Here is a 26,520-nt window from a genome sequence, read left to right on the forward strand (position 1 = left end):
ATCTCTCAGAAGTCAGTAGAATCATGACAGGGAAGTTCTGGCTTGATGCAAGCCATCCATGTCAGTTTAGGGCAATACTCTCCCTCCACTTCCCACTCCCACTGGGTGGGAAGGCAAAGACAGGTCTCATTTGCTTCATGGTGCTCCCTGAACACCACCAAGGCCGGAGGTCTAATGGACAGCATGAGGATGAGGAGCTTCAAGAATCCAGCCCCTTCACATACATGCTGTCCCTGCCTTAGAGGTTCCCACTCCAGCTGGGTGAAATAAAGCATCAGCATCATGCAGGCAGGGAGTCCGCAGATTAGGTAGGTGCCTCCCTTTTCCCTATGATGTTCCTCTGAGCTGCTGAAATTGCTACTGTCCTTATTGTGTGTACAGTCCCCCAGCTACATCCAAGCAGAGTGAAATCACCTCTAAGGTGTCACATCTCCTGGCACTCAGTAACAGGGTGAATTTATGCTGTAATTTATGCTACGAGACCCAAACCCCATTGCTAATACATGTTGAGGTTGTATGTAATAGTCTTTTTCTTTTAATTTACATTCTTAGTATTTTCTTTTGAAAAATCTCTTTGCAAGCTGCATATAACCATTGATGTTAAACAAACGCGATTTAGTTTGACAACTCAAATACTCAACAGTTGTACCACACCAGCATCCTGGCTCACGTGCCAAGCCACAGCACAGACTCCTACTGCATGATTATCTGACTTTTCATTTCCTTGCTGCTGCCTCTTAAAACTTTGGCCTGTTCTGGGCCAAGGCTGGACTTGCAATGAGGCAACTATCCCATTGGAAGGAGAGCCATGAATGTGAAGTTTTCTCACTTTTGGGCACTTCCTTTTGTAACTGCAAGTAACATTCCTCTAACTATATTTTTTTCCCTTAGATAATTTGGATTCTTGCAGAGTGCATTCAGGTAGCCCACTGCTTTCTGCCAAGGGGTTCTGAGCTTTATTCCTACCCAAATAGGAATAGAGTATAATTCAGCTGAATTCAAGAGTTCAGCTAACATAACACTGGCATAAGGGAGATGGGAATCTGGCACTCTGAACCTTTCTCCCTAGCCTTCAACAGATGTCAAAATTGTATAGCAATTGAGATAACTACCTTGCTTTTCAGACTCCTCCCCGTAAACCAAAGAAAATCCAATCAAGCCTTCTCATTCAAAGGAATTTAATTACTGTGTAGAACACTTGCAATAAAAGCCTCTTATGCATAAAGAAGACAGCTCTTTCTGCAGCATCCTGCCTGCACCACATGGAATAATTATGCCTCTTGTGAATCATTACCTCTTTATTTCAGGAAAAGAATGCTTTTTTAATATGATTACAATATGAAGAAGATGCAGACTGTCTAAACAACAAACAGCACGTTAGAACAGCCCTGCTAAATAAACAGCATACAGCTTTTATTACTATGGATATAAATGACTCCTAAATCCGTGAGTGGACACCAGGGATTTTTTGACTGATGTCAGATGCTCAGTAATCTATGTAAAATAAGACCTGCATGGATGAAAATCTCCCAGTGGAAGGGAGTGTATGAGTTGTGTCTGAAATTATGATGAAGAACCAGATGCTGTCATTTCTGTTACCAACTCTGCCTAAGACTCTTTCCTTGATCTGAATCGATTTATGGTTGGACTAGATGATACTAGTGGTCTTTTCCAACCTTAATGATTCAGTGATTCTATGAATTTGTTCCACCTATCTCTGCTTTGGGCTCCACAATGGGAGTAATGATGCCTATGCCCCGGACAACCTGATGTAGCTGTGCAAGTCCCTGTTCATCGCAGGGGAGTTGTACTAGATGACCTTTAAAGGTCTCTTCCAAGTTAAAGGATTCTATGATTCTATTGACACAGATCAGCAAGAGCCTCAGTTTGTTACCGTTTGCAACATGCCCAAGATGAAGATGCTGTGGCAATCTGAAGAGTGACTCATGTCATTAGGCAACGTGGAGCAGGGATCATCTTACACAGTCAGGTTTCTAAGCAAACCTTTTCAGAACTCCCAGTCTTCAGATAGGCATCAGCAGTCAGTAGGATAGAACAGCAAGTTGCCGGAGTTACCCCTTACTGTTCACAGGTAGCTCATGAGGAAAGACAGGTCACAGACTGGGAAAAAGGAGACTTGGGGTTCAAGTTTGAGTGGTTACAGGTTTTAAGTCATGGATTTTTAAAAGGTGCTGGTCAGCTTCTTTGCTGCCCACTGAGTGTGGGCTGCTTTGTAAAAATGCACTAGCCAATGCAACCTGAGCAATCACGTCTTCTAGATGGGACCATCTCAATGTCACTAGAGCAAAAAAGACTCAAATATTAGCAAAAACAGCATGTTGGCTGCTGTTAGGAAGCTAAAAATCTTGGAGTAAGCATTAGAAAGCCTCAACCAAAAGGAGATGAAGAGTCTTCCAGCCAAGAGCAACTGCTCAAGCAGTGGTATGTCCGGGTTTTACATCTACTAAGCCCACTTTGACCAACATATTTTGAGGAAAACATATTTTCTAAGACAGCAGAAGAAAATAAAACTGAAAACTGCTTTGAGCACAGTAGTCTCCATTACAACTTTTCACTACCCTGAGATGCTCAAGCCATTGTGAATTAGTTTGCCTTTCCTGGAATGGTCCACAGGAAAATTGTTTGAGAAGTGGAAGTTTGTTACATCCAGCGCACCTTAAAATGCAGCAAAGGAGAAGAGGGAAAAAAAAGCAAAATGTAGCCACCAAAAGCAAAAGCAATGTCTATTTTAATAGTTCAAAAAACTCAGGTTTATTTAGCTGAGGTTCTGAAAGTAGCAGCCTGCATGTTTCCCAGCTAAACTCCTGAGGATGAGTCAACGTGCAGCTCACATCCCAGCCCTGACTTTGGTCAGGTTATCCATCACCTCTGGACCACAATTCTCCTTTGGCATGAAGAAAAGTACTTGTTTTATCTCTCACCTCAGCTGCATGGTAAGTCATTTGCCTCAGGGGTATCTGTACACCGCTACAGGATGCCACATGGATTTAACAGTGCATGTGTGAATGCAGATCACATACAATGGACCTTTGATAGCATCTGAGAATAGAGGCACTCCGGAAAGACAAAAAAAAAAAAGATTGTGTATCCCATTGTACATTAGGAAAGCAAATGAAAATTAATTGCAAGTGAAGCAGGAAATGGAGAAGAGAGTATACTTAGGAAAGATGATCCCTACCTGACATTTTTCTGAACAGATATAATTTTTCACTCTCTTCATCATTTAAATAAATAAATAAATAAAACCCTACTAAAATTTCTCCTGTAGGCAAAAACTCTTCCTGAACCCCACAGTAACTCTCCTCTCCTCCTTTTCCTTCCTTCCTTCCTTCCTTCCTTCCTTCCTTCCTTCCTTCCTTCCTTCCTTCCTTCCTTCCTTCCTTCCTTCCTTCCTTCCTTCCTTCCTTCCTTCCTTCCTTCCTTCCTTCCTTCCTTCCTTCCTTCCTTCCTTCCTTCCTTCCTTCCTTCCTTCCTTCCTTCCTTCCTTCCTTCCTGCCTTCCTTCCTGCCTTCCTTCCTGCCTTCCTTCCTGCCTTCCTTCCTGCCTTCCTTCCTGCCTTCCTGCCTTCCTGCCTCCCTTCCTGCCTCCCTGCCTCCCTTCCTGCCTCCCTTCCCATCTGCCTCACTCCCTCCCTTCCTCCCTCCTTTTCCTTTCCTTTCCTTTCCTTTCCTTTCCTTTCCTTTCCTTTCCTTTCCTTTCCTTTCCTTTCCTTTCCTTTCCTTTCCTTTCCTTTCCTTTCCTTTCCTTTCCTTTCCTTTCCTTTCCTTTCCTTTCCTTTCCTTTCCTTTCCTTTCCTTTCCTTTCCTTTCCTTTCCTTTCCTTTCCTTTCCTTTCCTTTCCTTTCCTTTCCTTTCCTTTCCTTTCCTTTCCTTTTTTTTTTTTTTTTCTTTTTCCTTCACTGCCACTCTTCATTTTTGTTATCTTGCCTCCTATTCCCCATATTACTTAGTGATGGGTTTTGCCCTTTGACACTTCCCTGCACCTTTTTAAGTGCTACCATATATTTTCCATAATGGTTTGACCAGCTGTGAACTCAATATTTTAAGCAGTATGATATCATACCTTCCCCAGACCTCTCCTCTCCTTCCATCAGGGCCAGCCTTGTGTCATCTCCCAGCCTTGTGTCATCTCCCAGTCATTCTGAGAGGAGCCAACCACAGTGACAAAATCTCCCCAAGAGACTCCTCACACATTTTGGCCTTCCCCTGTATTTTGTATGCCCCACTCTTGGCTCCAGTTCCCCCAGTTCCTTGTACACTGATGGGTGCTGTTGGGAAGCAAGAAAGGACAGCTTTGTGCTGAGTCCCAGTGGCCAGCATCATGCATTTTGTTTCCACCCTTCTCTTTAGCTTACTGACTTCCTTCTGCCAAGAAATGGGTATCTCACTCCAGTGTTTCTCCAGAGAAACAACCAAATTTTTCTGCTTCTCATCTACAAATTCTGAATATCTGCATTTCTTTTCCACTTGTTGAGATTAGTGGAAGCACCAATCTTACGGCCTGTCCAACTCTTTCACCACACTACACACTGCTGTCTTTTTTTTCTTTAGCTACAACACTTTTGGCACAAGTAACCAACACTTTGGATCCATGTAAGCAGTCTTCTTCATGAAGGATTTCCCATATTTTTGTCAAATAAGCTTCAGGTAGCAAGGATTAGAATTCCACATCTCAGCCTTCTAGTAATGGCAAGTAAAGTGTGAAAAACACAGAAAGCAAATGCAGAGAAAAACACTCCAGGTGAGTTTAGCCATCAGTTCCATCTGGGGCAAGCTAAAGAGGGAGAGAGCAGAGTTGTGAACAGTATTAAACGCTGTGAAGATGTGCCTCGGTTCTGAACTGCTATCTTCTGTTTTAACATCAGCTTTTAAAAGATTAAAAAGATATCTTTTCCTTTGCCTGCCAAGCAGCCTCACATATTTCCACCCTGTCAGAAATAGACCATGCACCTTATCTGCTGTGTAGCTTGAGCCTACTTGCCTCCATCTGCAGATAAGAGCTTCCCATGATGGATTAAGGCTTTTCTGGTCATCCTGCTGTGATTTACTCCTGGATAACAGCACAGCCCTTTCCTTTTAGCTCCATTCGCTGTTCAGACATGCAGTGCGATGATAATATGATGTCACCCCTTAGCCTACAGTGCACGAGCACCACAGGGTAACTGCCTCAGTTACAGGAGCACACAATTCACACAATTGCACCCACAAGGGAAGGAAGGGGGTTATTCATCAGTCAGAACAGAAAGGCATAAATAAGCCTCATCCTCTTGTGGTACTGAGAACAGAGAAGCCATGGTCACACCATGGAGATGAAAGCTGAGTTTTCAGTCTGAGGCTTTGCTGCACCAGGCATCTCCTCGCTGCACCCTCACTGCCCACTGAAATGCAGAATCCCCCAGGGAGAAGCTGCCAGTCAGCTAGCATCAGGACCTAAATATTTGAGAGAATCTTGCAAAATGCAATGTTGCCCTGCTTACAAGACTTCAGCGTAGGCGATTTTTTCCCCCCATTTTCCCCTGAGTGTTTGCAGTGCAGACGAGAGCTGCATCGTGTTTAATGCAGTAGAACCAGGAAATGAAGCTGGCTGGGAACAGATCTACATGGCTTTATAGTCCAAAGTGAGTAAAAAGGGAGAGTAAATTTGCAAGCTAACTGCTGACAAATAAATTAGATTTAATAATAAAAGGTGCTCGTGTGTATAAATCACCTAAAGATGATTTTTTTAAAAGTACTCGGGGATGACAGAATAAATGTCTTGTGTTGCAACAGAGACATGTTAGTCCTATCTCACAGTGCAGGCAAATTAAGTACTGAATACCCACGAGTGAAGGTAAATTCAGTGATATATGGATTGAGTCTTCAGCAAAGTGTTCCCTTCATCTCTTCCTCCTGATTTCAGAGCCTGTCTCCCTCACCTTTATGTTACACCAAGTCACACATAATGAAAAGAGGATTTCTTGGGGTTGCAACATTCTGTGCCTTATTAGTGTAGCAATACTCTGCATAGGCAGAGGGAGACAGGAGGCTGCCATCCATCTGTTCTGCCCCCAGCCTCCAGCAGCACTCAGGTGCTTTCCTTTTCTATCCACGTAGTTTTCAGTGTAGCCTTTAAGCTTATTAATCAGCATTGATAAAAGTCACAAAAAAGCCGTGTGTAGAATAGAGCGTATGAAAACAACTGCGTTATTTGGAAATTGCAGCACATTATGTACTGGCATTCTCTACAGATAAAGTGCTGAATGCATTTCTGTTGTTATCACCATGATGAATCTCCTTGCACTGTACTGACTTCAAATATTTAACAGCAATGTTTTTCTTTGAAAAACAAATTATTTGAGACGCATCACATGAGTTGGCTACAGCAAAGCACAGTAACTGCAAAATGAGCTATGTTTGCCCGCTATTAACTGATAAACTCATTCAGTGATCAGGTGGAGCACACACAGAGCATGGGTCTGTGCACGTGTCTATATGTGGGTATAAGATCTTTCATGAAGTCTGCACTTCATTTCTCTCTTCCCAATGCTCAGATGGACTTTCTGGTATTTCTGATGTTGTTTTTTTTCTGTGATATGAACACACCATAGCTTGCCCTAATGCCTTGCTCCTCCTTCACTGATCCATAGAGAAGCCCACCATAAGTGTTATATACGTGGTGATTCCCCAACCCACATTTGCATTTTGTTTTCAGTGAGGTGGAGATTCATTGCCATGCCCATCCCCCAGCTGTGCTACCCATCACCTTGCACCTTCCCCTTCTTGCTGCTGCCCACAGCCTGCACCATCTCAACACCAGCACCCAACTGTGGGTCCCCCTGTATTTTGCTGCAGATTTTCCTTTACTAGCTTTAATCTCCTGCTCTGCATTCATTTTGCCAACAGATGAATGTTCTTCAAGCAGATGCTGAATATTATTACTCTCTGAAAGGCACTTTGATGTACTCTGTATAATTACTGCTGACAAATAATTCCTGGGGTGTGCCACTGGTAGAACTGAGCCCAACAAATCTTGAGAAAAATTGGGTGGTGTGACTGGAAATGCAGTTGTATGGGGGGTTCCATTTATTTGGTAGCAAAAGGGAAAAGGAAAGACTGAAATAGAAGATAAATGAAGACAGATAAAAGAAGAAGAGTTTCTTTAAGCTTTTAATCTAAAGGGTTAAAAAAGAGGGCAACATGGAAGAGGAGAAAAGTAGAGCTGAAAAGCCAAAGGACATCTAAGACAATTCCCTTGAAAAATACAATTAAAATTCGCTATAAAACCTGTCCAATGAAAACGGCTTAGGCACGAGGGCCCCTAGTCCTCCTTCCCCTCAGCTCTGTTCTCTCTCCATGGGAGTCAAGCTGCCCCATTGCTAGCAGCCCTGGGAGTGAGGGAACCCACAGAACAGAGTGCTCTGAATATTCTTCCCAGCCATGGAACACATGGAACAACTTAAATTGACATAAAGTCGCAATCTTGAGGATCATCCCTTTCCTCTCAGGAACAACAAGAAATCCGGTGTGTTCCACTGGTAATGCACTCTACGCTAGGATGGGTGGAAGTTTTGTCACTATTGGCTGTAGGCAGATACCTGTGTGATGCCTGTCAATCTACTGCATAAAATATGGAGATGATGAATAACAGATATCTGTATCAATATTTAACAAGCTTGGTAATTGAAATTCCTGTTTCAACCATCACTTAAATCTTTTAAAATCAAGGACTGCACTCCTAACTTCAGGTATCTCCTGAAGGAATAATACAGCTCTGCATCTAAAACATAGTTAAAGATGCACCTGAAGCTAAAACCAAGTTGCAATCATATTTTACCTCATTAGGGATCTCAAAAGGTATCTGTGCTTCCTCCATGCAATGGAGCATGTAAGGCTTGAATTCAATGCTTGTACCCAGCAGTACTTTATCTGTAGTAGATATCACCTCATCCATTACGCTTCATGCACTTATGCCCATCATTTTATCCACATGCCATATGCATACCTTTTAATACAGTAAAAAACTTGTTTTTCCCTTACTCTAAATTCCACTTCCTAGCCTTGCTTCGTACTCAAGAAGAAATGAAGAAATAGCTTCTTTGGTGCCATTGACAGACACAACTAAATTTCTTGATTTGTTTGAAGCAGTAAAAAAATACATTAAAGCAATTTTCTTTTGCCATTTGTCAACATATCTACGTATCTGATATGGTTACTGATGGCACACCAGTGATCGTTGGTAAAAAAGAAGGGCTTATAAAATTAATAAAAGATGATGCCACTGTCAAGGGCAACTTGTGTTTGATGAAATTGTACATCAAGAAAAATTATTTGTGAAAACTTTAAAAATGGATAATGTCATGCAAATTGTCATCAAAACTGTCAGTTTATTAAAGTTCAAGGGACTGAATCATCACCGATTCCAGGAGTTCCTTACAAGTGTGGATGCTGATTATGGGGACGTCATTCACTTTTCTGAAGGAAGGTGGCTAAGTTGGGATAAAATGCTAAAATGTTGTTATGATTGTGAAATGAAATCATGTCCTTTATGGAATTATAAGTAAAATTTGTGCCAGAATGTACAGATTAAAACTGGCTCACAGTTACAGTGTTTTTGATGGAAAGATTCCTTCTAACTCAGACCATTCTTCAATTCTATGATTCTGTGACTTGATCACTCATTTAAATGAGTTAAGCCCGAATCTTCAAGTTGAAAATCAACTCATTTGCGCTATGTTTCAAACCAAAACAGCATCTGAAATGAAACTTAAATTATGGCAATCTCAAGTTGTGGCAAATAATTTTCTGCATTTTGATACATTGGCTAAGAACAATCCTGTGAATAGTGAAAGACCTGAAGCTGTGCTTTCCATTTTGAGAAAAGTATTTGAGAACAGTTCTCAAGATCTCCAAAAAAATCATCGGTGTTTTGGTATATTTGCAACAGCGTTTTCAGTCAATATAAATACATTGCCTGTGAATTTTCAAATGGAATATATAGAGTTTGCAATCAAACATTCAACTCAAAGAAAAAAATGGTCATATCTCTTTCCTAAGCTTTTATAAGTCTTATCTTACCAGAGAAAAGTATCACTCACTTCACAATCATGCCATATTCATGTTGTCACTTTTTGGCAGTACAAACATTCGTGAATGATTACTGTCAAGGATGAAGTACAGGAAAAGTAATGTTTCATCAAAAATCTCTGACAGACACCTTGAGAACTTAGGAAGAATTGCAGCCACTGCCATTAAACAGACACTGACTCACTAATTTCACAGAAGCAAGGTCAACTACCACACTAGGTTTATGTTTTTGTTGCTCTCTGTTTTTTTTATGTTTTAATAAAAAATACAATTAAGAATAGATTTTTTTACTTATATTCATTAACTGTATCATACATTTTATATATGACCCAAGACAACTTCTGTTTGCTCAGTATGGCCCAGGCAAGCCAAAAGGTTGGCACCCATGGATTGGTGAGCTGGTGATGATGGGTTGATAGTTGGACTAGATGATCTTAGGGGTCTTTTCCATCCTCAGTGATTTTGTGATTCTATGATTCTGTGTCTATGGAGGTACAACAGCCAGGAGGAAGGAGACTTGCCCTTGGGCAGGCTGTGGAGGAAGAGCCAATATTAAATTTAAGAATTCACCATGGCTGGATGGTCTGTGCTTCCTTCTTTAAGTCTGACCTTAGAATTTTATTTATTGTTTAAGGGATAATGTTCATGCCAAAGGAATATATGAGGCAATAAATGGCCTTTGCAGGTAATTAAATGCTGAAGAGATCCAAAGCTACTGATAGCCATAAAAGCCATTTATTCTGCATGTGCTGTGAAGCCAGAAGCACCATTCCTCATAGCGTGCAACGAGACAAGATTAAACAAGCCACAGTACTTGAAAGGGGAAAGACAACATTTTTCTTGTCCTCTCGGGGCTTGAAATTTCTGAGCTGCTGTTTATTTGGTGCTTTGAACAGTCAATATTGAACACAATAATATGTAGTTTTCTATCATGTTATTCTTTTTCTTCTGGCAGTTTTAGAAGGGCTTTGCACTTGGTGACAAGATCTGCTGCTTGGCAGCACAGCAAGGAAGGGTGCCTTGCCCATGCAATCAGTGGGAAAGTCTCCGATAAACCCAGCTCCTGAACTTAGCCTGGTGCATCACTTGCTGCTCACATTCTCACAGTGCATATACCACTTCTCAGACCGTCTTTTCAATACTTGTACTGAGGAGGAGCCCACCTTCTGACACAAAAGGTTGGTAATGTAACAGAGTGTCTCTACCTGCAGACTGCAGAGGGTGTAAATGGGGGCACTGAGTAATATCCCTGCCCTGCTGGCTTCTCATTCATGTTGCTCCAGCACAGTTGAAGAATTAAATGAGAAATTAATAAGAATTAAGTGCAGAGTTAAATGAGAAATGTCTTTTTTAGCTGAAAATTCACTACTAATCCTATGGAAAATTTTAGGTTGAGGTTAGATTTGCAGATCTAAGGTGCTTTGAACCCAGTTGCCATGGGGGGAGGTAACACCTCAAGCTTCACTATGATGCAGACCTGAGGCTGGGCATCTCCTGGACAAACCCCTGGGCCCTCCTATAGCTGCTTCCCACAAGTTGTTCTCACAGCTCCACATCACCTCATAGCTGACAATACCACCCACGAGACAGAGCAGCAGGGTGGGTTTGTTCCCAGATGTGCCAAACCACTGACTCAGGTTGGATATTAGAAAAAACTCTTCTTGGAGAGGTGAGGCAGTGGCACAGGCTGCCCAGGGATGTGGTAGAGTCACTTTCCCTGGAGGTGTTCAAGAACCATGTAGATGCCACACTGAGGAACGTGATTAGCATGCATGGTGGGGATGGGATGACTGCTGGACTAGATGATCTTAGTGGTCTTTTCCAACCTTAATGATTCTGTGATTCTGTGACTGTGGAAGGGAGACCAGGCATGAGATGCAAGAGGCATTATTAACTCAGGCACAGGGAGGGTGATGGAGTGTCAGCAGGGCTGACTGCAGACACAGGCTCTGGGTGCTAGCTGCAAGGCATGTCAACATCACTGTAAGTGATAGACGCATGCATCAACAAATCCCACCTGGCCCACGTGAGCCATTAACATCTGGCAGTTGGCTGCAAGCACAGGTGAGTAATGGCTCAGGGGCATGTGCTGCAGGGCAGGGTTAAAAGGTGGCTCCTGTATGGTGTAAGTGGATTAATATGACTGGACACGATGCCGGCCTCGCCTTTCACATCTGCCAGTGTAAATCAAGAGTAACTGCACTGAAGTCAATACATGTGTTAAATTCATTGGTACACAGAGGCTGAAAGGCGCATGGTTTTAAAGAAAAGAACATCTCGATTATGAGCTGGAAATCAGACACAATGAAAAATGGGGCTGCTTTGCATGACTTCCCGTGGTGCTTTATTATGGCCCTGAAGCATCCATGCAAGATCTGTCCCAATTGAGGCTCACTCAGACCTGTCTGCACAAAGGCCTCCCATTGTCCTTCATTATTGCCACTGCAGAGAGCCCTCGTTCCTGCTTGGTGAAGCAGAGGGGCCTCTGTGCTGACCTTGCTGCAGAGGAATTCTGGCTTCCAGGGAGGAGGTAAAGAGATTTAGGCAATGAAACACCACACAGACTCAGGGGCTCAGACTCCAGTGCTACTGAGTATAGCCTTTCTTTATCAGTAGGAATATTATTTATCTGTCTGCAACAAAAGCAGTCTTGGAGTCTACCTCCTGGGATCCAGTGCCACATCTTCCACACCTTGCAACCAGTAATGCAACATTGCTAATGATAACCTGCTGGAGTAAAAAACAGGAAGCATCCAGGCTGGGATTAGCTGTGAAGTATGTGTGGTGGCAGAACCTGACTCTCAGCACTCATATCTCAGCACTCAGTTCTGCAGTGAAATTGTGGAGAGGGAGATGTTCAGGATGTGTCAGCCACGGCAGAAACTCTGAAGCCTTTCATCACATACAGCCTCACCATGCAAAAGCAAAAGCAAAAGCAAAAGGAAAAGCAAAAGCAAAAGCAAATGTAAATGCAAATGCAAATGCAAAGACAAACACAAGGCCTTGTGAACTGCACTCTGTTGTACTGAAATCCCTTTGCCTCTCAGAAACATTCAGGTTGCTGCAAATGCCTTGTTTCGGAGGAAAATTATATTGCTTTTCAGTGTTAGTTCCTTCTTTTCCTCCATTATGTTTAAGAGTAGCAGCTGGATTTCTCTGCACAGAAATGTTTCTGCCCTGTGTGCATGCCCCCCTCTCAGCTTTAAAAGCACACCCATCATTTATTCCTGGCAAACAAGCAATTTGTGGAATGCAGTTGTGGACATGAAAACACCTTTCTCTCATCATAGACATGAAAACATGTAATTGATTGCATGAGAAAGTGTGCTCCCTTAGCACCCATATCACTGTTAATGAAAGGCAGTAAAATAATTTAAGTTTGGGTGGTTCTGCTAGTGAAACCATAACTTTGCAGTCCTCTTTCAGTTCCTTTGAGACTTCTATCCCAGGGCTGGATATATTTGAGGAGGCCAGAATTTATGGGAGAAAACCAGTAGAAACAGAGACAACAGAGCTACACAATCTAGTTTCCTTAGAAAGAGAGATTAAGGAGGCATAAAACAATCAGCAGATTGCCCCTGTCAATGTTGAGACTCAGTGGTTCTCAGCTGAGAACTTCCTCTATAGCCACCTGGAAAGATACTGTGGATCTGTGTGCTGCTTCCCTCTGGAAAGATCTCCCAGGGACCTGCATTGCTCTAGTGTATCTCTAGTATATCCCTTCCGCACTACTAAACTTGGAGCATGCATTGACAAGGCAGCCTACCTGCCTCGATACGTCTGTCCTCGTACACCTCCACGCTTTCTGACATGGTGCTGTACTGCTGGAAGGGCTGGTTGCTGAAGAGGTTCTCACACAAGAGGCTGCGACATAACTTCTTCAGGAAGCGCAGGACGTACCCAATGCTGTTCACTGCCAGCAGGTTCAGGAGGTGCTGCTTCCCCTCAAAAAACGCTGAGACTGGAAAGCAAACAAAAGCGATTCAATCCCCAGCAAGGTATGGTCGGTTATCATTTGGGAGCAGGGAAGATTTCATGCTAATATTTGTCTGCGTGTCTTAAGGTATTTTACCCAGTCACCCCACCTGAAGTTCAAAGCAGACTAGAAGAGCTTAAGGAGCTCAATTCATGTGGCCCAGATCACTTTTCCCTGGGAACGCTGAAAAATTCAGCCTTGTATGAGTGACAGTGCTAGGATATCTGAGAGAGGCATCCAACTGGAAACTGCATTATATCATCAAAAGTAGGCAATCACAGTGCAACTCCCAAAGTTCTAAAGAAGATGGGAAGATGAGAATTAAAGAACAAAACAAAAGGTACCAGGGTTCTGCTGGGGAGTGGGCCTGGGTGCCCAGAAGAGGTGAGAGGTTTGGGATAGTGTTGGCCAAGTGACTTTAACTCAGGTCCCTGAGGCCAGGCTAGCCCAGAGGAATTAAGAACAAAGCATTTGTCAGGCTTGGTGACAGTGTGACCTTCCTGCTTGCAATGAAAAACATGTAGCACAGAACCAGGAAAAAGCAATGAAGTTTTGCACTAAATTACACCAGTCTCATGTTTCTTTGACCAAATCTGAGTCATTCTTAGCATACTTCCAAGGTCCCCTAGAAGAGGCACACCTGTAGTTAGGCAGCACATAGGAGAATGAGAGGAGAGGGAATGAAGCAGCACTGATATCCTGTTCCATACAGTGCATGGTCCCTGCACAGCTGCTATAACTGCTGGGGCTAGCAGTGCTTGGCTTGACTCAGCTGCAGCAGCTCTTCAGAAAGCATTGTTTCCACACTCCCATCATTTCATTTTCACTGCATCCCCATATGCCAAAACAACGTTGCGACACAAATCTCCTGAAGTGATTCAAAACAATTCCCTGTTCAGACTGAGAAGCAGGCCAAGGCCTCTGCGTGGGACATGAGAGGTCATCTAGATACAGCGAGAAGTGTCACTCTGGGAAGATGAGAAGCTCCTGGGAAATTCCCTCTGATCTCTGGTTCTCTCTGATCTATCTGTTTAGTGATGCTCCATTGGAGGCTGCTGTAGGACTTCTGCAGTTCCTACAGCTGAGAGCAGGTTCGGCTCTGGGCCTGTGGTTGAACACATCAAAAGCTGAACCCTGTGCACTTTCCTTCAGAGCAACATGTGAACCTCACACAGGGTTCCAGTGCTGCTCTTCACTGTACAATTGCATGAAAAGCTTAGCTATAGTTGTAGCCTGAGCAATGAGCAGTGAGCTCTGAAGCTAGTCCTGCTCCAGCTCTAAGTTACTGCTGCAACACTCCTTTCTGGGACATCGCACTTTCATCACATTGACGCTGGTGCAGCAGTTCATTTTACACAAGCAGAAGTGATGTTCAAAGCTGGTTGTTGTCACCCTGCTCATGTAAATGGGACAGCTAGGACAGGCAATGTTAGGGATTATTATAAGGCTTCCAGCACTTTCCAGTTGTTCACAACCCAGAGCATTACAAGATTGCTGAGGTTGGCAGGTATCTCTGCATCCAATCTGGTCCAATCCCTGCCTGAGTTTGGACACCCACAGCAGGGCACCCAGGCCCATGTCCAGGTAGCCTTATAGACCCCTGAGGAAGAGACCCCACAGTTTCTAGGCAGCCTGTGCCAGCACTCCATCACGTGCACAGCACAGCACTGCTGTCTGGTGCTCAAAGAGAGCCTCCCATGCTCCAGTCTGTGCCCACTAATTCTTACTCTAGCACTGGACACCACTGAAAACAGCCAAGCTATATGATCTTTGCACCCTCCCCCCAGGTATTAATGAGCTCCCCCTGATCCTCCTCTTCTCCAAGCTGATCAGGCCCAGCTCTCTCAGCTTCTCCTCACAGCACAGGTGCCCCAGTCCTTTCAGCATCTTGGTGCTGCTTTCTAGCTGAGTGTCCTGGTGCCTGGGGCTGTTCCTCCCCAGGTACAGCCTCACGCTTCTCCTTGCTGAACCCCCAGAGGTTCCTGTCAGCTCCTCTCTGTGCTGCTGGGGTACCTCTGGGTGGCAGCACAGCTCCCAGCTGAGTTTGGTGTCATCCACAAATTTACTGGAGAGTCTCTCTACTCCATCAGCCAGAGCATTCATGGAGTTGTTAAACATGACTGAGCCCAGTATCAACCCCTGGGGTTGTTACTGGCCTCCCACCCTTGCACAAGAATACCATACCTGACACCATCTCTCCTCCATAGCCTTGTTTGATGAGTGAGAAGACAGTCTTTTGCTGAAGCGCACAGTCGATGCAAGCCTGAACAGCCTGCTGGAGGACTGAGGAAGGTCTCTCAGGCCCAAAGTGCTCTGGCAGTTGCTGCACTTTCTTTTGGTCGAGGTATGGCCCCAGATTAGCTTGCTTGTTGATGTAAATGCAGACTGTGGGCACAAAATCCCAACATGGTTATTACAAAACAGCCCTCAGAGCACCCAGCAAATGCTAGCTTTATGTCTTTCTATTAATTTCACGAGCTCTTTCATTCCTGAATCATTGCCATTTGTGTTTGCACAGTCAAGCTTCCCTCTGCTAATTACCCTTTGCTGAAGTGAAGTTAGTGAAGCTTGAGCCTTTGCTTATAGTCACAGATGAGGACAAGCTGAGGTCAAGGAGCTCCCACAAGTGCCCTGTATGTGCCTAGGGTCTGGGCTTTGCAGACTGTCCATGCACCCAGCTGGTGAGCACAACAGGGGCCCAGGGAGCGAAGGATACTAATGAGAGCCAAGGTGTTTCAGTAACAGCTGAACTCTACCTTGAGGTTTTTTGTTGTGGTGTGTTTTTGTTTTTTTTTCTTTCTGTGTGTTTTTTGGGCTGGTTTGTGGAGATGCCCTTTGAGAAACATTGATCTGAGCTTAGCTTCATGAGACTTTGGTTCAAGCTTTAGCTTCTGGAGGGTGATTTCAGGGGGCTACACTGCACTGCAGTGCTACACCACAGGCTGTGGGAGGTTCTTGACCCTCCATGTCCTATCCTTTCTGACCCTGCCCCCCCCTCCCCCCATATACTGCACCACACCAATGGGACAGCTATTGCCTGTAGCACCAAGCCCACAGGGATCACAAAGGCACATCTGCAAGGGATGCAGTATAATCCATGAGGTGGAACAGGCAATTTTTCTCAGTGCCATCAGACTTGCTTGCAATAGCCAAAAAATCAGTGCTCTCCCTGTGCTTGTGTAAGCATCTTTAAGCCTGGCTGGGGCTAACCACATCTCAGAGGCACAGAGCTGGTGTTGTGGTAACTACAGGCGACCGAGACACAGCCTGAAGTCAGGCTAAAGTGAGATGTATTATAATAGCTGGCTGAGTGCACTGGAGCTGTCATCTCTCAGACAATATAACATTATCCTCTGACAGAAATCAGATATGTGACAAAAAAACATCAAGCAATGCGGAGGACATGATGACAGCTGCGTAAAGTTGGAAATAATTTACAGTTTGCATCACCATAATGAAAATCTAGTGCGACTGTCACAGCACACACTGCCACCACATCCCTCACCCAGTGGCAGAAGGGGCTCAAGCAGTATATCCTGGGTAAACAGGGCCATAAAAGCCATCATAATTATTGTTACATGGCACTGTGCACCTTCAAAGCACCAAGCAAGCCAAGGCACAGCACACCCAGGGACAGAAGCAGCATGCATTGGTGCAGGAGGCTGTCAGGTGAAGCTCGCCAGGTACCAAGCCTCACTGGGTTTGCTAGCTCAGGCCTGCCTCCTTCCCTTCATCCCTGATCTGACTGGAGCCTTCATGCACCAGCCACGTCTTTCAGTGCAGCACAAAGTAGATGCCACTTGGCACTCTGTAGCCTTCAGATGTGACAGGGCAAATGAGAATAAAATATATTATTATCGCCACCATGCTTAGTATCATTTTGCTTCCAGAGCAGATGGAAAACTTCTCCTCTGTGCATCCCAGCTAAGGAATAATGGGATTTATATGTTTAGTTTAGAACCTAATGTTATCTAATCCATTTCTCTGTGAAATCTCAGGGTGTATCTACTGTTTCGTTGATTTTCTTCTCAATTACAGCAGTTTAAAGTCATTGACCTATGTTCCTTCTGCTCCGATAAGCAAAAAGGAGTGAGACAACCATCAGAAATGAGCAGGTTTGCTGTAGCTGTGAACCACTGGGGTCTGGGTGCTGGTTAACTCCATCTTTGCCCTTCTCTTCCCATGGAGGTAAGAGATACACCCTGCTCACATGGTAATGGGTGTCCATAGGATGCTGATATCTGCATTTCAAGAAGAATGGGCCCAAGGTCTCTGCCAAACGTGGCACTGCCAAAGCATAGTCCTGCCAGACTCAGCTCTGCTGTGTGTCACTGCCCATCAGTCTGATCTGGAAATGTCCCATTTTCATGAGCTGTGCTTGTTCTGGAAAGCACAGCAGCTGTCTGCCAGCTGTGGGATCTGTTCACCCCCTTGCTGCAGCATGCTTCAGTCCACATACCTGTAAGAGCCTGTGGGGTGGTCGATTTGGGGATGGTGGCTGCATCCTGTGGGATTGAGCTCACATCAGGCTCTGGCGTGCTTCTAGGTGGAGAGATTGCTAGGGGAGTCATCAGGACACGAGACTTCAGCTGAAAAAAAACAAAAAAACAAAAAAACCACAACAATTATTTTGGAAACAAAACCAAACATCAGATATTCCAGTTCTTCTCTGCATGTGTCCCTCCCCAGCAGCTCCCACCTGGGAGCAATTTTGCAGCCACAGGCTGGAAACTCTGCCCTGGCAGGAGGCAGGAGCCCACAGCCAGGCTGATTTGCTGCAGGTAGCAACATTTCCAGTTATGGGATGCAAATATTATGCCACCCATGGGGCAGTTATTTACACCTGAGCAAATTGGGCATAAGACTCTAACAAATCAGAGCAATGGCATTTTACAACCTGTTTCATGTGCATGTAAATAATTCCCAGTGATTCAGAACAGGGGAGATGTGGGTGTTTTATCCGAATCACACTTCAGGGCTAAATTCTGCTCTTGATTATGGGGGTGTAGAACTTATGTGGATCCAGCGTCACCATGAGGCTCCTTTGGGTTGGCGCCTGTGTAAATAAACTCAGACCATGGTCCATAGTGTGCTACAACCTGACAGTAAATAACAAGTACTGCACTATTACATCCAGCAATCTTCATGACCCACAGCTTGGCTCGGAGAAGAAAAACTGTGTGAATTTACAGCACAACATCACCATGTATCTTAGGTAGAAATGAAGCCAGACTATTAGCTACAGACCCAAACCTCCAGTAGTCCTGATGGAGACTAGAGGTTATTTGGAGTAAAGATTTATGCTTTCCACGATTTATGGTTGCAACCATGTAAAACAAGCATTGCTATGTCAGTGTGACAGTAAGAACAGGAAATGGAGAAAGGGAGAGGGGAGGTTGCTGGGTCTACCTCCACCAAAGGGAGTTTTTTGTTATTAAATCTTTGGGAGTTTGGGCCCTTCCCCAGGTATTGGCTTATCCCAGCAAAGGCTTCACTGTAAGAGGATTTTAGGGTCTCTCTTGCTTTCAGTAGCATGGTAGCTAGTGCAGGGATGCTATCCATCAATGCAAACAAAACAGCTGTTTCTTGCACTCTAGTTCTTTGTCCTCGTGCTCACAGCTCAATGGCCCCAAGCACAGGTTCCTGCCACAGTGTGCTGCCAGTAGAGGCAGAGGTTTGCCAGTGCCCAGAAGATTCTTCCACCTGGCACCCAGTGCTGGGAGCACAGGCAGGCTGCTGTTCAAGAGCAAAGAAAGAGAAGGCAAGTGTTGTCAACACTCAGCAGCTTTCAAGCTCCTTCTTGGCAGTCTGTTGGTGTAGTGAGAGGTTTACTGCAAACTTAATTGCAACAGTACGTGCTCTTTAGCCTTTGGGTACAGATAAATGCCATTTTTATTAGAGGTAGAAAAGACTACGCCTTCATGTGTTCAAAACTAAACAGTGCCTGATAACAAGAGACAGCATAGAAGTGACCATGGCTAAAATATTTCCTGGGTACTGAAACCCACAGCAGTCCTTGTGTCTCACTAAGAAACAGAGACCATGTGGGTTTTCATCTGGTTGATGCAGGCTGGGTGCTGATCTGAGTATTCAGCCATCATGACAGGGGGTGACTCTGGTGAGCCCTGGGGTTTCTGATATGCTATGCACACCCACGTGGAGCAGTCAGCAGAGCTGATATTTCTGCCACCAAAAGCAGGGAGATGGGCAACAGTATTTCCCAGATACAGTCCTTCCACCTTCAGGTTCTGCTGCCTGTTACTTGGATGCCCTCTAGCACTACACACACCCTGCAGCAGTACTGCTCCAGCAGTGCAAGGAGCAGGGCCCTATCCTCTCACTTCTAGCAGGGCTGACAGATCTCTTCCTAATGAGATTTAGAATCCTGGGAAAAAAACTCTGCTTAAGGAAAATGCAGTGTTTTATGGCTTGTGGGTGCCTCATCCCTGGAGGCTCTCAAGGCCAGGTTGGATGGGGCCCTGGGCAGCTGAGCTGGGGGTTGGCAAACCCTGCCCACAGCAGGGATTGGGACTGGGTGGGCTTTGAGGTCCATTCCCACCCAAGCCATTCTGCAGTTGTGTGATTCTCTGGCAAATAGCCAGCATCGGGTATAAAATGATTTTTGGAAAAAGAGCTAGTGACATTTCATAATTGAATGTGCAAAAAAAGAATAAACAGGTGAGCAGGGAAAAGGGCTTTGCTCTGAGGTGAAGCATGGTGAGATGTCAGTTTTGGAAGACACAGCCATTTGCTTTAATACCTACGGAAACAGGCAATGGGTCATCTGGTTATAAAGAGTATGTGATTAAAAATGTATGGTATTCACATCTTGGTCAAAATGCATTTAAATCTAGGCTGTAAATTCCTAGTTTGCTAAAAATTCAGAAGTATTTTTCCATCTGCTCTGTAATGATTCGGCTATCTGGTTGCTATAAAGAATTTGGTTGCCTGCCACTTGGCCACAGTGATTTTTTAAAATGCATTTCAGTCTCACGGCATCTGAAAGTTGCACAATTAGTGAGCTAATTAAATCAAGCTCAAGTTCCCCATCAAAAAGGCAATCTTTGACTTGTGCTCAGACAGAGCAGCTCGCTTCAGCTGAATGCACCACGTACAAAGGCTCCTCCCAGGGAAGGTTTCTATGGTGTACAAATCCTATGATGTAAAACAGTAGCACAGGACCAGAAACTCTGAGTGGTACAGACCTCAAGTGTCTTCTTCTGAACCCTGAGCCATCAATTGTAATAGCATTTCTTGCTGCTGGCTGCCACTCCCTGGGGAATAACATCATCCTGATGGCAGTGCCCGACTGCCCTGACACTGTGATCCAAAGCACAACGCCATGGCAGCACCATGGCAAATCTGAGCCTTCCTCTCAGATTCTCCTGTGCACAGACTGGTGTTGGGCAAACGGCTTTCTCACAGGAGGAGGGGTGTGATTGGTGTGGAGCAGAATGTGCTACCAGCATGTTTTTTCACGTTACAGATCCATTGCAAATGGACAGACAGGCTGCTGACATACCATGCACAAGGTCACACTGAGATCTGGTACACCACTCAGGGCTCCATTTCACATCTCCACCGTGTTATTACATCAGAATCAAAGAGTTTTAATCCAAAGTGCCTACAAGTGACCCAGCATCACTGATAACAGCATTGGTAACTGCAAGTGACTGAAGTAAATCAATTCAGATGTTTCCATCCTGAAGTTTTACCTTAATACTGAAGTAAACGATACTTTCTCAGTATTTCCATATGCAATATTTCACAAAAACAAAACAAAAAACCAACCCACAAGCTAGAAACATTATGTGTTTGCTTTTTTTTTAATGGGGTGGAAGAAGAAGTGGCTCCTCTTGCTTTCTCCACCCAACACTTGCACAGAGTTGCCTCCTGTTGCCTCCTTCCCTGCATTTCCCCTGAGATCCTAAGGCAAAACATCCTACATGTAGCAGAAGGGGAAGGAGGAGTGTGAAAAACACTACCTTGTGTCCGGGCTTCCTCCCTCTCTTCTTTGGGATCTTTACTACCGGCAGAGCCCCGCTGGGTGCAGAGAAGAGGCTTTGGACGGTCGCCTTGATGGGTGCAGGCTGCAGCGGGGGCCGGCCTCGCTTCCTCCCTGCGATGCGGGGGGATGGCATGGCTGCGGGGTCCCGAAGGGTGGGTAGGGGTGGTGAGTGGCTCATCCCAGGAGCTGTGGGTCAGCCAGGATCAGGGAGAAAGAAGAAAAGAGTTTTCTACTCAGTTTTTGTTTCATGGCTTTTCATCAGCATGCCGAGCAGTAGCACATTTTCTCACATCGTCATTTTGTCTTTTACTGTGAACCATAAAGCAGAAACAAATATGCTACAGGCACGCACTCCTGGGTGCAATTCACAGGCTACATTCAGCTCAGCTGCTCCAAAGTAAGACCAGTTCCCAGGTATCCTGCCCAGTTTTCCCTTCTGACCTTGAGTATAGAGCAGGGAGCCGCATCAGGTGGCAAGGCCTCTTTTTCTGGTGGCTAACAGTGAGCCCCACAGTGGCACCCTTACCCTGCATCCTGCAGATGAGCCAATTAAGACACTTTCTTGCACCCATTAGGATCACAGAGAACTTTCTCATGGCATTAGGAAAGCACCTCAGTGTCACAGTTGTGCCCTCATTTTGCCAGTGTCATAGATTTGGTGAGCAACCGGCTCAATTGGTGAGCAACTCACTCTGTGTTGAATGTTCCCACCCTGCTTTCAGTGGGATACCCTCCTGCGGTTCCTGCCGACCTGCATTTTTCTATGACCCGCTGATTCTGCAGCTCCTTCCTCACCTTGGAAGTACTGCCCACATCAAACAGGCCTCCCCCTATCTCACAAAGCACAGCACTCCCATACAGGGAGGCAGAGCTGGACCGCCAGGCTGCTGGCACAAAGTAGGAGGATTGCCAAACATTTACGCTCTGCAATTTTATAGCATCTGTTACCGCGCATGCTAGTAGTGGGCTTTTGGATGTACTCCATCAAAAGCTGTTATTTCATCACAACTCCACGCAGCTGATGAAGTTGAACAGGGGTAATGGAGTGGAATTTAGTCCGTTTCCCTCAGTCCAAGTTTTAATAAAGAAAACAAATAAACAACCATGCAAAGTATCAAGGGAATACACAGCGTTCTTCATAGCTTCTGGCGAGGGTCGTGTGCTAACAAAGGTCAATAAAAAACCCATGCAGAAATTGCTTTTTGAATGTTGGTTTGTGCAGGCATCTGCTTTTCTGAGCGTGGGCAGAATGCTAACCCCGGCCCCAGCCAGCATACATTGCTAGGCATGAGGGCATAAGCAATTCTCATGCTTTTCTGATAAGCCTTGCTACGGCTGACGTTTTCAATTTCATGCTCCCCCAGGCCAGTGATAACAGAAGACTCCTCGCTTTATGTTTTTACAGAGCTGACTCCTGGCCATCTCGCTTACGGAGAAAAGCCTGAAGATGTGATCCCAGCGCATCCTCGATGCTCAAAAGAAACAGAGAGCAAGCAGAGGTTTGTTCATTACTATGAACAACTACAGATTTCTACAAAATCCACAAACTGCAAATTCTAATCTGATAATTTCAGAAGCCAGCATGATCAGACTGAGCAGAGCTGACCTTGCTGGCAATGAAATGGGGCTGTGCTACTGCATGGTGTGAAGGGGCTGCCTGGTGAGGAATGTCTGCTGCTGGGGATCCCTTATCTCAGGGGTAAATAGATTCTGCCTGGTCAGAACTTGGAAAGTATGGCTCACTGACAGCTAGTTCTCTCCTCTGGTCTTACCTATTCTGTAGTTTACAGAATCAGTTGCTGTATGAGCAAAAATAAAGAGCTCCCAACCCCAACTTCCAGTAAACGCATTTATTTGAAGTATATTAGAAATGGATTTTTAAATAACATTAGGGCTATCTGCTATGTTCAGGCAGATCCATTACGTATGACAGGAGTTATCGTTTGAATATACAATTTCCAGTCTTTAACGTCAACTGTCTAAAGCTCTCATGCAAAAGCTGAGTGTATAACATCAAGTTGGAGTGAGCGCTGCATGACAAAGCTGCCACCTTGTACCACATTGTCCAAGGACACCATGGTTGCATCTTCCAGTTATGCTCAACCATCTCAGGAACCACCTGAAGGCCCACTGAGAAGGTCTGGTTTTTACTGAATAGAAGTCTGGCGCGTCTGCGGAGAGTATAGTTTCAGGGTTAAAAGCATCAGGCTTACCACAGCAGGAGTCAAAGGGAAGGGCTGATTCTATCCTGAGCATCACTGTTTTCCTTCTGTCTACAGCAGCATGCATCCTTTTCCCTGTAGTGCTCTCTGAGTGACATCCTCTGGGGTCTCTTCCCTCTCCCAAAACAGTGTCCCTGGGATGTCATGTTACAGGGCAGGGAGCTGGGCTGGGTATTGAAATGCAATGCTGGATGTGGCAGCTTGGCAGAGCCCAGGAGGAGCAGTGGTACCCACACCAGTGCCAGGCTGGGAGCCAGCAAGCTGTGAGACATGGGACGTGGTACTGCACTGAACGCTGCACTTTGCGTTGCTATTGTTGTGGTCTTGTTTGGTGGTGACACATGGTTGGTGGCACCTCAGAACTCAGAGAGGTGACAGCCCCCAAAACTCACCTAGAGAATTTCTTTGAGTAAAATGTCACTTTCTTTTTAGAACCAGTGAGACAACAAACATGCGACAGTCAGAAACACATTAGATATTAGCAGTCACTCTATTTTGTCCCCTGTCCTCTGGACTTGAAATATGTGATAGTGTTTATCGGCAAAACCTCTTAAGCCCCTTGCCACATGTGCTGGCATACAGGAGCCAATGGGACCATGCACAGAATAGCCTCAGTGTAAAATATTTGAGCTGATAAAACAAAGACAATAAAATCAGAGGCAGTATAGAAGCTATTGTTACTGCAACAGCCATGACTTGGCTCTCCTTTCCTTTATGCTTCAGGAAATACAAGAACGCTTTTGGTGGCATTTACTGTGCTACACTGCTGCAGATGCTGGAAGACAAGTGTGCTCCCCAGCAGTGGGGAAACAGAGCAATGATGCTTGGCCCTCAGCTCAGCTCCTGCAAAGCTTGCTGTCTTAGGAAACTTGATGCCACTTAAGGGTGAATCCAAGGAAGGAAATTACAGGCTGCTAACAAAGACACCTCCCTGATTCAGGGAATAGCTGTGGCACAAATAATTGGGGGCAGTATGTGGGGAAGAAAATCTACAGCTCTTTGCCCTGTCCTTGTACACTTCCTAAGGCAGGAGCTTTGGACAGCCCTCATCATGGTGACACTTCAGAATGACCCGAGTTGATCACTTTCCTCTTCTCAGTTTAAAATAACAGCAGGAAACTGTTTTACATGCATAGCTTCTCTTCACTTAATGCAGGGCTAGGCGCAGAGCAACCTTCCCTTATCCTCGCAAACCATATGGTCTGCTGATTTTATTTCCAGCCCTGCCACCCACGTTGCCCCTTCAGGTCCCACAGAGCAGGCACAGAGAGGGGAGTGCTGCAGTATGAATCCATCTGGGCAGCCGAGGATATTCAGGGACCCCAGGCAGCTCCACATGCACAGCAGGATGCTTCCAACAGCCTGTGCTTTGCGCTGTGCATGCCCTGCATTGTGTGATGGTATATTTGCTCAGTGACTGGCAACACTGTGCTGGTGGATGTATTTCCTACTAAGCTGAGGATTTTTTATGGACTGCAAGGATCTCTTCTTAATAAAAACAAATGCCTGTAATAAATGTGGCTTTTAACCTACACTCCAGTAACTGCAAGGGGCTAAAAATATGACATAAAATTTTATATCAGTAATTCCAGATGATGATCATTTAAATTTGGCTTACACCAGGTCTTATGCAAACCTGTGCATGGGCTGGCACAGAGATAATACATAGGGAAGGAGGGAACTGTACATGTGTTAATCCAAAGCAAGGTGCAGAAATGAGTTGAGCAGGAAAAGTGTCTGTCTCAAAGCAGCTGAAGGAGAATCCCCTTCATTCCCAGCAAAGTCACTGGTCCCAGTTGTAGAGACCCAGGAATCCCAGGTCCTGGAATTCCTGCCAGCACCTGCAGCCCTGCCTCTGACTCTTGCCTTCTGCACATTTCCCAGGCCTACATTACCAACATCTGCACTTGGAAAAGATAAACTTCTCATAAGCTTGTGTGGTATTCCTTCAGCTGTTGTTCAGGAAAGCACAGTCTGCAGGGGATTACTGTATTATTAAATGGAAGGAAAGTGATATTCTTCAGCCAGTAAGAGGACTATTTTTTCTTCCTTCTCTACATGCAGCTGGGTAGCGCTTGCACAGTGACCACCTGACAAGATGGTAGCCTATGCAGTGGGTGAGTAATATGGGAAGCATTGCTTGAGCTGGAAGCAAAGCTTATACCTGTTTGCTCTTCCTGGATAGTATTTGGGGACATGAGGCACTTCTCTGAATTGTGAATACCCAAGCAGCACAACTTTGTACATAAGAGGTTTCTAGTGAAGCAGACAGTAGGAATTTTTTTGCAAATAAAGGCACCGAACCAATATTGTCTGCCTGTCAGGATGTGATTGCCTAGTGTCACTGTATGGATAGCACCCGTCTCACCGGTGCTTTAAGAAAGAATGAGATATGTCCAGCTGTGGCACAAAATTCTTTAAGTGTGGCTTTCCTCTTTTCTTACAATTGCCCTGGGGACAGAAGCAAGAGGAAACTGCTTCCTCTGAAGTGCTACCCTGCCCATTTTGACCAAAGAAAGAGATTTTCTATATGTCAATCTTCAGACTGTTCAGTCAACAGGATTTGAGTAGAAACACCCATTTTCCCAAACCAATCACTACAGATCCAAACAACACATCTACGCTGGCTGTGGGAATCAAGAAAGGGATTCATTTTGCCTAATTTCAAACCTTAGTTAGTCAGTTGCCTCGGCATGGGTACCTTCTGTCATTTCACATCTCTCAGACCCTGTGTCACATCTGTCTTGGGCACTCCAGGTCACCTCAGACAGTGCTAAGAGACTATCTTAGGTAACCAGATTTAGCTTTAGGGGAGATTTCAGTGTAAGATTACACCCCAATGCCTACATTCAGACAGTTATCCAAAAGTATCTCCGCATGGTCTGAATGTGTGACCTCCCACGACACCAGCTGGACAGATGAGGACATGCTTTATGGTGGGCTTAGTGGCTCTAGGGTCCACATGCCAGGTCCAATCTGACAACTGTGGGAACTTCACAACTTCTTTATGGACAACAGCATATGGAACTAAACAAATTTCAAATAGTTTTAGGTTTGACTTGTCTATTTTTGAGCCAACATTAGGAAGAGGTTAATACGTGTTTCTTATGTTAACAGAAGAATCCCAGGGAAACATATGCAGATGTAGACAGCTATGATGCCCAGGTGAATTCCATCGCTGGTTACTAACGTCTAATCACAGCTATGGACACTTTTTTCCTGCTGGGAACC

The 26,520-nt window shown here is 44.9% G+C and overlaps 1 protein-coding gene across 2 annotated transcripts in view; it reads right to left on the bottom strand.

Moving 5' to 3' along the window:
• The window catches only part of SCML4 (Scm polycomb group protein like 4), a 54,842-nt gene that overhangs the window by 13,814 nt on the left and 14,508 nt on the right, over positions 1–26,520 (bottom strand). For both annotated transcript variants that reach the window (XM_072332340.1, XM_072332339.1), the window contains exons 3-6: positions 21,045–21,253; positions 17,519–17,648; positions 15,244–15,444; positions 12,850–13,044 (exon numbers count right to left, since the gene is read on the bottom strand). In XM_072332340.1, the coding sequence (XP_072188441.1) occupies positions 12,850–13,044; positions 15,244–15,444; positions 17,519–17,648; positions 21,045–21,245 (727 nt within the window). In that variant the 5' untranslated portion in view covers positions 21,246–21,253. The remainder of the gene's footprint in view (positions 1–12,849; positions 13,045–15,243; positions 15,445–17,518; positions 17,649–21,044; positions 21,254–26,520) is intronic.

This window comes from Excalfactoria chinensis, chromosome 3 (genome assembly GCF_039878825.1).
Source record: "Excalfactoria chinensis isolate bCotChi1 chromosome 3, bCotChi1.hap2, whole genome shotgun sequence".
In the NCBI taxonomy this organism is placed as follows: Eukaryota; Metazoa; Chordata; class Aves; order Galliformes; family Phasianidae; genus Excalfactoria; species Excalfactoria chinensis.